Source organism: Bos grunniens, chromosome 8 (genome assembly GCF_055505025.1).
Source record: "Bos grunniens cultivar Pamir isolate PY7600 chromosome 8, Bosgru_T2T1.0, whole genome shotgun sequence".
Taxonomy (NCBI): Eukaryota; Metazoa; Chordata; class Mammalia; order Artiodactyla; family Bovidae; genus Bos; species Bos grunniens.
Window position 1 is genome coordinate 68241055 of NC_141172.1, and position 12191 is coordinate 68253245.

The window sequence follows — 12191 nt, forward strand, 5'->3', positions numbered from 1 at the left end:
CTTGGAATTCTCCTGGCCAGAATACTGGAGTGGGTATCCGTTCCCTTCTCCAGATCTTCCCAACCCAGGGGTCCAGCCCAGGTCTCCTGCATTGCAGGCGGATTCTTTACCAGCTGAGCCACGACGGAAGCCCCAATGGGAAGGTTGAGGCAAGTCAATTTCTACATGAGCATGTAAGCTAACTCTGTTTACATGAGTTGCTCTCAGTAAGAGAGTCGGGATGTTGAAAGCGAAACACACTTCAACACTTAATTTCACTCCTAACTTTTGGACACCATCCCCCGCCACTTTCCCCGCCACTTTGAGCACCCTTTCCGGGTGAACCTCGCCAGCACGGCGTGAGACGGCTGGAATGGGAGAGGAAGGCTCTTTGCAGAAGAGCCAATGAGATGGCTGGTTCTTGTGATTGGCACGTCATTTGGCCAATGGGTTCAGTCGCTTAGGCCTCGCGAGAGGACGGGAACTCGAGGTCTGGAGCATGTGGGCTTTTGGCGTGGTAGGATCGTTGAGCGCTGGCTTCTCCTGAGGCGCAGCCAAGATGCTCGGTGGAGTCCAGCACCTGTGAGAGGACGGGACGCAGGTGTGGAAGACCAGGGAGGCAGAGGTCGCTCTGCTACAGGCCAGGTGCGCTCGCACTCAAGTTCTTGGTGGTAAGCTGGGGTCCTTGTGGCCCTCTCCCCCTCTCCCCTTGGAAAAGTGCGGAGTCTGTGGGCCCCTGGGTGGAGGCTGGGCCTGGGGCGGGGGCAGGAAGTCGTTATTTGAGGTTGGGGGTGTAGGCGGAAGGCAGGCCCTTGAAAAGGTGGAACAGAGGAGGGAGGAGGCTATTGGCAGGGAGATGGTTGAATGCGTTGAGTGTTCCTTGGGCGGGAACAGTGGGCCAGACCGCTGGTGAAGTCTTGGTTTGGGGAATGATGCTTTCTCCAGGTTGAAGGAGCGTAGGGGCCCTTCCCTTCTGGTTACATCCCAGTCATAGACCCCAGTCTGGAGGTCGCGCCTGGAGGAGTACCGAACGTAGGCCTCGCCTGTCCTGGGATCTGTCTGTCCTGGCATTCTTCCGGGTTGGGCCTTAGACTCAGTCAGCTATTTGTTAACTAATCAAAGGAGAAAATCCACAGTAAGGGAGGGCTTTCTGGAGGAGGTGCTTGAATCTGTAGAAGTGATGTTGGAGGTAAGAGAGGGGTGAAGAAAGAAGAGGATTCCAGAAATCCTGTAATTGGTAGGTATCACGGTGCCTCTCAGTGTGTACCAGTTAGACTACTAATTGCTCTGGTTTCTTCCAGTGGTGGTGGGAAGGTGTGAGCCAAGAGGTCAAGCTAACTGAAAAGGAGTTTGAACAATTATAGGGGAGAACTCTAGTAGCCTTTGAGGAGGAGGCATGCCTTTCCGTTTTAGTGTAAAAAATAATTGTATAAAAAAGTTTTGCCAAATCCTGAACCGCTTTCATCTGTAGACTTGACTTAGAAATTGTATGTCAGCCTTTTCTTTATGTGCATGACCTGATTTCTCAGTAATTTATAGTTAAGACAGGTTTGTAAAAATTAAGAAGAGGCTTACTTGTTAATTACAGAAGCTTCTTTGGGAATTGGGGTGAGTCAGGACAGTGAAAAGGAGCCCCTGAAAGAAGGAGTCCTGGGCCTTTGCTAGGGGTCTAGTTGGTTAAGTCTCTATGCTTCCACTTCAGGGGGCATAGGTTCGATTCCTAGCTGGGGAACTAAGATCCTATATGCCCCTAAAAGTGAAAGTTGCTTAGTCATGTTGGATTCTTTGCGACCCCATGGGCTATACAGTCCATGGAATTCTCCAGGCCAGAATACTGGAGTGGGTAGCAGTTCCCTTCTCCAGGGGATCTTCCCAACCCAGGGATTGAACCCAGGTCTCCCACCTTGCGGGCGGATTCCTTACTAGCTGAGCTACCAGGAAAGCCTAGCATGGCCTTTTAAAAAAAGAGAAGTCTTGAAGTCTGTAGATTATATAAAGTGATTTTGAAGAGGCTTAGTGAGTCTGAGACTTGAGGGCCAAGAAGAGCATCATCCCTGGTTACCTTGAGGGCAGGGGCAAGTATTAAATGTCACCTGTGAGACTAAGCAGGAATCATAGGCTCAAATGAGGAAGGGTCTGTATGCTGAAGACCTCAGTTCTGATAGAGTGAGAAAAGAGCTCTGTTGAAAGAAATTGGATAAAGATTCAGAGAAGCACACTAAGGAATCAAGGAGGAGATGGAATAGTTTACTATGAAAATAGACTGGGAAAAAGATTAGGTCCCTGGTAGAGAGGCCCCAAATAAAGCAAAACATAAATATTTATTGACACAAAATTTTTGTGATATGTTAACTATATACTTACTTATAAAGCAAAATCATGCCCATACATAAAAAATACGTCCTTCCCCATCTGTTAACTTGCAGGACTGAGTTCTCAAAGAAGCTCTTTGGGTAGAAAATATGAGTAAAATTAAGGAGGGTTTGGCCTTTAAGAGATTGTTGATTGAGAGTATTTAGAAAATTCTGGGCTAAATAGAAACTTTTGAATATAATATATTGTGAATATCATATAGGAGTATCATTGGTATGATCCAAAGTAGCTTTTTTTTCTTTGAATGCTTTGTGTGTCTGTTGTGGAGGAAAAGGAAATTCTTTGGGAATCATTTAAACTATAAAATGATGGCAGGTGATAAACAAGGACAGATTGACACTCATGTCCTCTGCAGCCTTACAATGGATCCTGTCCGACCACGCTTCAGGGGCCTGTCTCCCGTGCACCCATCTCAGTCTGTGCGGATGCCAGGCTCTTGGCCACAAGCTCCAAAACCTTTGGACCCAGCTCTGAGCAGGGCAGGACCTGCAGGCAGGGGCCATGTGTTTGGAAAGCAAAAGGAGCCGAGTCCACAGAGTGGGCCAATGCAAAAGGTAAGACCATGTCTGTATACACAGTAGCAGCATGCAGCTTATCTTTAGAGCAAATAATGGATTTCAAGGTACTTAGGAAACCGGGAAGCCCTATATGAAAGCAGGCATTGTTTTTATTTCCCCCTTTAACAAGTAGTTTGATCTTCTAGGAATATATTTGAAATTCTTGAATTGCAGGTCTAGAAAAAGTGCCTCATAATGAATGTTAGATGGACTTGGGTAAATGGCTTAGTTTCCTGACTTCTAAAAGTATAAATATGTACATACATACATACATGACAGGTTTAGAGATACAGCCTTTAGTGTTTAGGTTTTCACTCTGGGTTGGACTCTGTGTATTAGCAGCCACTGTTGCCTCTAAGGTCGTAATTGTTAAGAATAGTTCCTTTCAGAAGGCTCTTTGCCCAAATCTTAAAGAAAAAAAGGATCTTTGGCTATTGTTACTGCTGTATATATACTTACATGGATGTGCATTCTTAATCTCCTGATTATATAGTAATTGTTAAAATGGTTTTTGTCTGTAATTAACAAATTTCAAAGAATAGAGAGTTAGATATAGGAAGAACCTAATAATGCAGTTGTGACCATGTGAAGTAGTGTTGACCGTGTTAGATGTAACGTTTTATAAAAAGAAACACTGATGACAGTAATCCTGTGTTTTCACTCAGATGGGATTGCTTGAGTCCATATGTGGCAACTCTGATTGGTGTAACAGTAGTAAACTTCCAAGACTGCCACAGGAAAACAGTAACAAGTTCTGTTGAGGATTGTTTAAAAAACAAAAACAAAAACCCCAAGACATCCCGGACGAGCCCCCCCCCAAAAAAAAAAACCCCAAGACTTCTGATACCCTTAAATGACATGTTTTTTGGGAAAATTTATTAGCTGGTATGCTTGTGCTCACTTATATTAGGTGTACAGGAAATGAGCTAGAAAAGTAGTTCTGTTGCATTTGGAATACTTATATTAAATCATGAACTATCAGTTCAGTTCAGTCGCTCAGTCCTGTCCAGCTCTTTGTGACCCTGTGGACTGCAGCACGCCAGGCTTCCCTGTCCATCACCAACTGCTGGAGCTGTCTCAAACTCTATCCATCGAGTCGGTGATGCCATCCAACCATCTTATCCTCTGTCATCCCCTTCTCCTCCTGGCTTCAGTCTTTCTCAGTGTCAGGGTCTTTTCTAATGAGTCAGTTCTTCTCATCGGGTGGCCAAAGTATGAGCTATACTGCTGCTGCTGCTGCTGCTGCTAAGTTGCTTCAGTCATGTCTGACTCTGTGTGACTCCATAGACGGCAGGCTCCCCCGTCCCTGGGATTCTCTAGGCAAGAACGCTGGAGTGGGTTGCCATTTCCTTCTCCAGTGCATGAAAGTGAAGAGTAAAAGTGAAGTTGCTCAGTCGTATCTGACTCTTAGTGACCCCATGGACTGCAGCCTACCAGGCTCCTCCGCCCTTGGGATTTTCCAGGCAAGAGTACTGGAGTGGGTTGCCATTGCCTTCTCTGAGTATGAACTATATTTATGCTTAAAAACCTAATATGAACTATATTTATAAAATCATGAACTATATTTATGTTTAAAAGCCTAATATAACATAGTTATAAGTGTTCTTAAAGAAAACCGTAAGGATTTAAACAATTTTATGAGGTATTTTTATCCTTTATTCTTGATATTTATAGAATTTGAAGTGTATAATTTTTATTATTTACCAAGGTTTGAAGAAAATCAACAATATTTCTGGCCTTTTAAACTGTATCTTAGAATAACATTATTCTTTGACTTTCTGTAGGAGTCTGTGGGTTTAGTCTCAATGTTCCGAGGACTGGGGCTTGAAACAGCATCCCAGACCCCTCTGAAACGGGAGGTGCCTCCTTTAGGTATGTGGAAAACTAACTTGAGAAAATGTGATGTTGTGTATCATTGCTTTGTTCTTAAATTAACACAGTTTATCTTCAAAAAAATTACTGTATTTTACAAAATGTTCAGCTCACAGTTACAGCTGGGATCTGACCTTTCCTTTAGGTAGAGGCATTTTAGGTCTAGGCTTATCTTCCAGTATGGCATGCAAGGACAAAGAAGAACCCCATCCCACTTTTCTGGATCCTTCATCGTTGGCAGCTGGGGATAGCAAGATGGCAGAGGCCTCCGTTGGTTGGAATAGGTGGGTAAAGTTGCCTCCTTGGGTAGCTATCAAATTTGGATGAAATATCTCCAAGTCCAAAGAGAAACTCTAAAGTGCGTTATATTGCCTCACAAGGAAACAGTGCATGGTTTCGTGGTAAGAATGGGCATTTTTCAAAAGTAGTCAGTAACTACTGACCCAGTCAGTCTTTGGACAAGGTAAAAGCAGTTTTCCACAGCACAGTTTACCACCTCGTTTGCCCTCTTAAGAAGTCATACTGATGGTGCTGATTCTTTATCCCAGGTGGGTCAGACTTCCACCTCAATTTCTGCTATGGAAGTTGGCCCTCAGAGTCCATATTAATAGTAATTGAGGAGTGAGTCTTGTTGGCATATTGGATTCAGAGAGAATCCCAATGTTTGGGTCCCATTTGCTGACTCCTCCAGGGAAAGAATGAGATTTGAGGATGATTGAGCATGATTGAGAAAGTCCTGATTTGTCTCTTTTCAACGATTCAGGATGCTCAGAAGAGGAACTTTGGACGCATCTTTGTTACCAGTGGGAAGAGCAGCTGGTTTAGGCAGAGGAATATACAAGGCTCCTGGTGCTCTCAGCCCGCCTTATCAGGATCCTGCCCAGCTCTCACCTCTGCCCACTCTGCCCCAGGCCCCACTATACTCTCTTGATACCCCTCCACTTGGGACTGCAGAGCGCAAGAAGTAAGTCGGGAGTGCTGCCTTCCTGCTTGGGGATGATGTAGCGGAGGCCTTCTTATAGGATTGCACACTCTGTTCTCTCATAGAATTGCACACCCTCTTTTGTTGTGTCTAAAGTCCTCCCTTGTGGTAGGCACCACAGGGTTGTTTTGTTTTTTGCCAGTGGGGAGAATGACAGAAGAGGTGGACAATTCCTGACGAGGTGAAATGGGGTTAGTGCTGATAATATGTATCAATCAGCTCATGACTTTTCATTTCCTTCCCAATTCAGACATAGATAATTCCTTGTCATGTTGTAGATAAGAAAATTATCTGGGAAATACATTGCAGCTGTTCATTTTTCTCTACAGAACTAACTCTTATGTTCTTAGTTAGCTGACCTAGTTATTCCAGTGATATTACTAGGACAAATAGGGTGACCTTGCTGCTCTAATTAGAAATTGCAAGAATTTACCTTCTTTCTTTCAAAGCTTCTTTTGTATGTCTTGAGGGCCTGTGTACCTATAAAATACTACTTCCCCCAGTCTATCTTTCCTTCTTTCTTTGCTTTCTTTGTATTTTTGTGGCATGGGCTATTTGTTTTTGGTATCTGTGGGTGCTTTTATTTTTTTATTTTTATTTTCTAGAGAGCTTTTTGTGAAGCAAGGATCAAAAGGAACACCTCAATCTTTGGGATTGAACCTTATCAAAATACAGTGTCATAATGAAGCAGTTTATCAATATCATGTGACTTTCAGGTATTCAAAGCTTCCCCCCACCCCGTATTGTTTACTTCTTAGAGAGCAGTAAAGAAATAGTTCAATAGGAATAACTGAATTGTTTTTCTGTATAATTCCTGATGCATATACCTCCCCCTACAGACTTCAAATACTCAAATCTTTGCAATAAGTTTGAAATTAACTTTTCTGTGTTGTCTGTTTAGCTGTATTACCAATCCAGATTTTAACTTAATAGGTACAATTTTATGCATGAGGTTAGAAGTGGATTTTCTTTGAAGTTAATGAAACTTAGGTTCAGGGCCTTTTACTTGCATGGTACTCAGTCGTATTGGACTCTTTGTGACCCCATGGACTGTAGCCCACCAGGCTTCTCTGTCCATGGGATTTACCAGGCAAGAATACTGGTATGGTTGCCACTCTCTCCTCCAGGGGATCTTCCCAATCCAACGATCGAACCTCTGTCTCTCAGGTCTCCTGCATTGGCAGGCATATTCTTTACCAGAGGCACTACCTGGGAAGCCCCTTTATTTGCATAGACCCCTTCATAACCTTTTAACTTACCTTGTATTTGTATTCCTTTTCTTTAATGTTATGAGGGAAAAAAATAGATTAAAAGAACAAAGGGGAGCATGGGCCATGAGAAATAGCCAGGGAACTAGCCACTTATTTTAAACGTTTGTAAGATGATTGAGAAATGAAATGCTAATTAGAGAGGGTAGCCAGATTGCTTTAAATGTTTCTGTGAGGTAAGAAACCAGAGCTGAGCATGTATGACAAGAGAAGGAGCCAAGAAACTGGGTTAAATTGAACTCACAGGAGGAGAAGGTAGTGAGAATGGGCCTGTTCTGGAACGTAAGGAACAGAGATGGGTGTTAATGCGAGGAAAGTGGACTGACGACTGTTCCTGAAACAGAACTGGTGTGTGACTCCTCGTGTATCTGTGCGTTGACCAGGCTGTGGAGACAACGTGGATTCTGTACATTTTGAGATTGTAGCTACAATGTGATGAGAATGCCAGGCCCTTGAGAGAATACCGAGAGGATGCACTAGAGTGACTGGTCATCCTGTGGATTCCTTGACATGATAGGGCTCTAAAAAGACTAACTCAAAAGTTGTCTGGGGCATAACGCCTTGTGTATATTAATATATGATTGTTTTTGAAGAAACATTTTGAAATGTGATGTTAGCATGTGAGTGCTTAGTTTTGGCAATGACTGTACTGGATTACCACCTGAACTTTTTGTAGTTTTTATCTTTCTTCACATACTTGAACACGCTTGACCCTTTTTAGCCTTGGGTTTGTTTAAACTTCGAAGTTGTAGGATAAGGTTGTGCATTATTGTAATCTAAGGGGAAAATCATCATACAAAATAGCTATTGGAATTTTTCAAAACTAAGATTTGTGCCAATGAATTGATAAAAAGTTGACATTGTTGAGCGAAAAATGGTTGTACTAAAATACTGTCTTTTAAAAATATATTTTTTAAAAAGTGTATATTTCTACAGATGTTGGATCAGGGATTAGCAGACTATGGCAGCCCTGCCAGGCAAATCTGACCCACTGCCTATTTCTATAATAAAGTGTTGCTAGAATGTAGCCTTGCTTATTGGTTTACCTATGGTCTATAAGGCTTTTGTGCTATGTTAGCAGAGATGAGTAGTTACAGCAGAGACCATATGGCTTGTAAAACCTTTCTGTAGAAGTTGTTTGGCCCTCTGATCTAAACTCTCAAAGAATGTACCCCGACATGCTAAGGCAGTTATGTTTGAGTGAGGATTGTTTTTATTTTAAGTGAGCCTTGGGTCAGAGTTCTTTTTTTTTTTTTGGTGGGAATTTTTATTTATTTATTTTTAAAATTAATTATTTATTTTACTTTACAATATTGTATTGGTTTTGCCATACATTGACTTGAATCCACCACGAGTGTGCATGTGTTCCCATCCTTTTAATCAGATAGATATATTTGAATTGTTTAGTATGACCACTAGATGGAGCAGTAGTCACAAGTGACTGTTTCTCCAACAAACCTACTGCCCTACTGTAAAGTCATACTGAAGTAAAATCCTCTTTATTATTTTCTAGCCCCAACGTGGAGTGCAAAAGCATGAGGTTTGGCATGTTGAAGGACCATCAAGCTGTCACCGGAAATGTCACTGCTTTTGATGGATCCATTCTCTATCTACCTGTTAGGCTTCAGCAAGTGAGACCAAATAGGAAATGCATTTTGGGACGAAGCCAGAGTGGTGGGAAATCATAGTGTCCCTGAACATTTGAGTTGTACTTACCTATTGTGAGAGGGAGGGCGGACTTCTCTACAATCAAGAAATTGCAAACTGAGAAACTTTTTATATATGAGTTCTTTCTAGTTCCTTCTTTCTTTAAGAGGAGTGGTTGGGAGCCTTTGACCTCAGTGACAAAGAATACTATAAGATTTCAAAATCATGAGGCTCTATTGCTAGTTCTCCATTGGGTGTCTCTTACCAAATCCTCTTGTAAACCCTGCTTGTCCTGCTGTGATTTGTCTAGTGTGGACAGCAAAGTAACAGAAAAAAATAAAACATGATTAAGATATGTTAGTGTTCTAGAACACAAGTTGGATTAGATTAGGGTTTGGTAATGGCATTTCTTTTTACATACATATGTTTATTTGTTAGGTTCTTGAGTTAAAGAGTCAAAGGAAAACTGACAGTGCTGAGATCACCATTAAGATTCAGTTGACAAAGATCCTGGAGCCCTGTTCTGACTTGTGCATTCCCTTCTACAATGTTGTGTTCCGTCGGTGAGAGATGGCTGAAGTCTTATTTTCTTTAACCTCAGTCTTTGTAACAGAGCTCTTCAGGAGCCTTGGATGGTATTAAAACTGCAGTGTGTATATGGAGAGTTTGGAAATATTTAATAAGTAAATGCATGACATTAAAGGCTAACTTATCTTGGGTGATTGGACAGATTTGGGTATATGAAAGTAGATCTGAGGTGGTTGGCTAGAGGAAATGGGTTCCTTTGATTCATTCAGGAACTTTAAAAGCAAATGTTGATGGTGTATATTTAATGATGTTACATTAAACACCGTGATGGGTCTACATGAAGAGGTAGTGTGTAAAAATTTTTGCTAGAATATCTCTCGGTCGTTTGAAGGTTTGGATATAGACAGCTCATAATTTTTTATTTTTACTCTTCTGAAAACTCAAATTTTCATGAAACTGTTATTTCCAAACCACTTCTTTTACAAAACACAAAACCTGATTTCTACTTAGTAAGCTGAACTGCTAGGAACAAACATAACTTCCTGTGCCAGACTGATACTCACAAATTTAGAAATGGACTCTCTTGTGCTATTTTTAGTTAATAGGGTAAAGTAATGTAAATTGAGCTTGGGAAGTCAACTTGATTTTTGGTTACCTAGTTAGGAGAAAAAGCTGCCATCATTTGCATATACAGCGAGATAAATGCTTTGGTAATTTTTATTTTCCTTTTGGTAAGAGTGTTCTGTACATAAACACTATATTGTGCAAAGAACATCAGCCTTTCTGCCCTTTTAGGCTTCCAAAGGAAAATGTAGCTAAGAGCACTTGAACTTATTTATTTTTAAATCTTCTACTAGAAAACTCATTCTTTGCTCTTTATTTCAGGGTAATGAAACTTTTAGATATGAAGCTTGTGGGAAGAAACTTCTACGACCCTACAAGTGCTATGGTGCTGCAGCAACACAGGTTGGTGGTGATTTCTTCTTCCTCAGTTTTGAACGTTCTACAGAGAAAATTTTCATTGCAATCACTGTATCAGTTTTTTATGATAGCAGGTACAATTTGTGAGTTAATTAAGTGTTTTATTAAGTTCATAGTGATGCTGACTTCATTTGTTTCCTGTTGCTTTCTCATTGTTATTGGGGGGGGGCAGTATCTGCCCAAAGTATTGCCTCAAATGGGGGCATGGAAATATCTGTGGTTCTTTTAGCATCCCAGGGTAAAGGCCATCTGTGTCTTCAGATTGCAGATCTGGCCGGGCTATGCAGCTAGCATCCGGAGGACAGACGGAGGTCTTTTCCTGCTAGCGGATGTCTCCCATAAGGTCATTCGGAATGATTCTGTGCTGGACATCATGTGAGTGGATGGATGGGGGGAATCTGCCTTCAACAGGTTAACAGTTTTCTGAGAAGTTCAGTAGTAGCTGCTAATAAATACACATTTAGCCCATTGTTCTTTTGGGGTTTTAAATTGTAGAACAGATTAAAGATACTGAATGGATGTGCTCTTTCCTTGAGTCCTACCAAGATAGACATCTGAGTAGAGACCTGCTGTGCTTAGACTGAGGAGGAATGTATCTAAGTCTCTGGTTGAGAAGACTTGGTGTAATATACACACACCCTGAGTTTTTGTTTAAAAGTATTACGAATCGCCAGTCCAAATTCGATGCAGGATACAGGAAGCTTGGGGCTGGTGCACTGGGATGACCCAGAGGGATGGTATGGGGAGGGAGGTGGGAGGGGGGTTCAGGATGGGGAACACGTATACACTTGTGGCGGATTCATGTTGATGTATGGCAAAACCAATACAATATTATAAAGTAAAAAATAAATAAAACACTTGTTCAAAAACAAAAAACAAAACAAAACAAAATATTACTGTAGTAAATATTTACTGTAGTAAATATGGATGTGTACAATTTATAATGGCTATATGAAATCCTACCTTATGCATAAATCTGTGCATCTATAATTTTTTTTTTATTTGGGTACCTAGAAGTGGAATTACTTAATGGAAAGGCCAAACACTTTAGACTTGAACTATTTACTATAATATATTTAAATACATATTGATTGATTAGCCTCTAGAAAACTTACATTATTTTCTCACCAGCTGTGTATAACTGCTAGGTTTATCAGGCTCATCAGTCTTTGCTTATTGGATAATTCATTCATTCCATCAACATGGATTCATAGAACTCCAGTTTGTGCCAGAGTTTTGGGACTTTGCAGTTAACAAAACAAAGATCCCACTTCTTATGGAGTTTGCATTGTAGTCAGGTGAGATAAATAGTAAATAAAAAACATGATAAGTAAATTGCAAGGGGTACAATAAGTACATAAGTGTAGTGTACTAGAAATGATGCGAGCTGTGGAAGAAAAAATAGGTAGAACACAGGGTAGGAGAGATCAGGAGTCCATGGAATGAGGTGCGTTGGGATGGAGAGCTGGCATTTAAGTGGCATGTCAAGCTCAGTTGAACCAACACTTGGAACAGGTGAGGGAGTTAACCAGGTGAAGGTACAGGCTAAGGGCATTCTTGTTAGAGGGACAACTGAGGTACAGACCTAAGTTAGAAGTATGCCTGGCTCTTCAAGAAGCAACAGAGAAACCAGGTTGGCTAGAACAGGGCAAGTGAGGTGAGAGCAGTGGGAAGATGGAGTAGATGGAGGGACTGAGGATGTAGAGCTTGGTAAGTCTGTTGTGAAGATTTTCACTTTTACTGTGGGCGAAACATAGGGCATATAGGCAGGAGTGGCATGGTGTGACTTGAGTTGTGGAAGGATCCCTCTCCTTACTGTTTGGCGAATAGGCTTGGTGGGATGGGGTCAAAGTGGGAAACTAGCCAGAACGCTCCTGTCCTAATCAGTGGGGAGGCGGGCGTGGCAGCGTGGTGGCAGCAAGCAGCGGCCGGCCCCTGGATAGGACCTGAAAGCGGCGCCCAGTCCATTTCCCAGCAGGATGTGGGCTGTGAGAGCGAGGGAGA

General features: G+C 41.8%; 1 protein-coding gene across 4 annotated transcripts in view; it reads left to right on the forward strand.

Annotated features, from left to right (window-relative positions):
* Positions 1 to 437: 437 nt before the first annotated feature.
* Positions 438 to 12191, forward strand: part of PIWIL2 (piwi like RNA-mediated gene silencing 2) — an 81735-nt gene continuing 69981 nt past the window's right edge. The window contains exons 1-10 of one of the 4 annotated variants that reach the window (XM_086416183.1): positions 438 to 624; positions 2708 to 2906; positions 4694 to 4781; positions 4927 to 5065; positions 5545 to 5745; positions 6369 to 6479; positions 8545 to 8662; positions 9117 to 9241; positions 10092 to 10172; positions 10449 to 10562. In XM_086416183.1, the coding sequence (XP_086272309.1) occupies positions 2715 to 2906; positions 4694 to 4781; positions 4927 to 5065; positions 5545 to 5745; positions 6369 to 6479; positions 8545 to 8662; positions 9117 to 9241; positions 10092 to 10172; positions 10449 to 10562 (1169 nt within the window). In that variant the 5' untranslated portion in view covers positions 438 to 624; positions 2708 to 2714. Of the gene's footprint in view, positions 651 to 2707; positions 2907 to 4693; positions 4782 to 4926; positions 5066 to 5544; positions 5746 to 6368; positions 6480 to 8544; positions 8663 to 9116; positions 9242 to 10091; positions 10173 to 10448; positions 10563 to 12191 lie in introns of all 4 variants that reach the window. The other 3 variants (XM_086416184.1, XM_086416186.1, XM_086416187.1) reach the window with 3 other exon arrangements.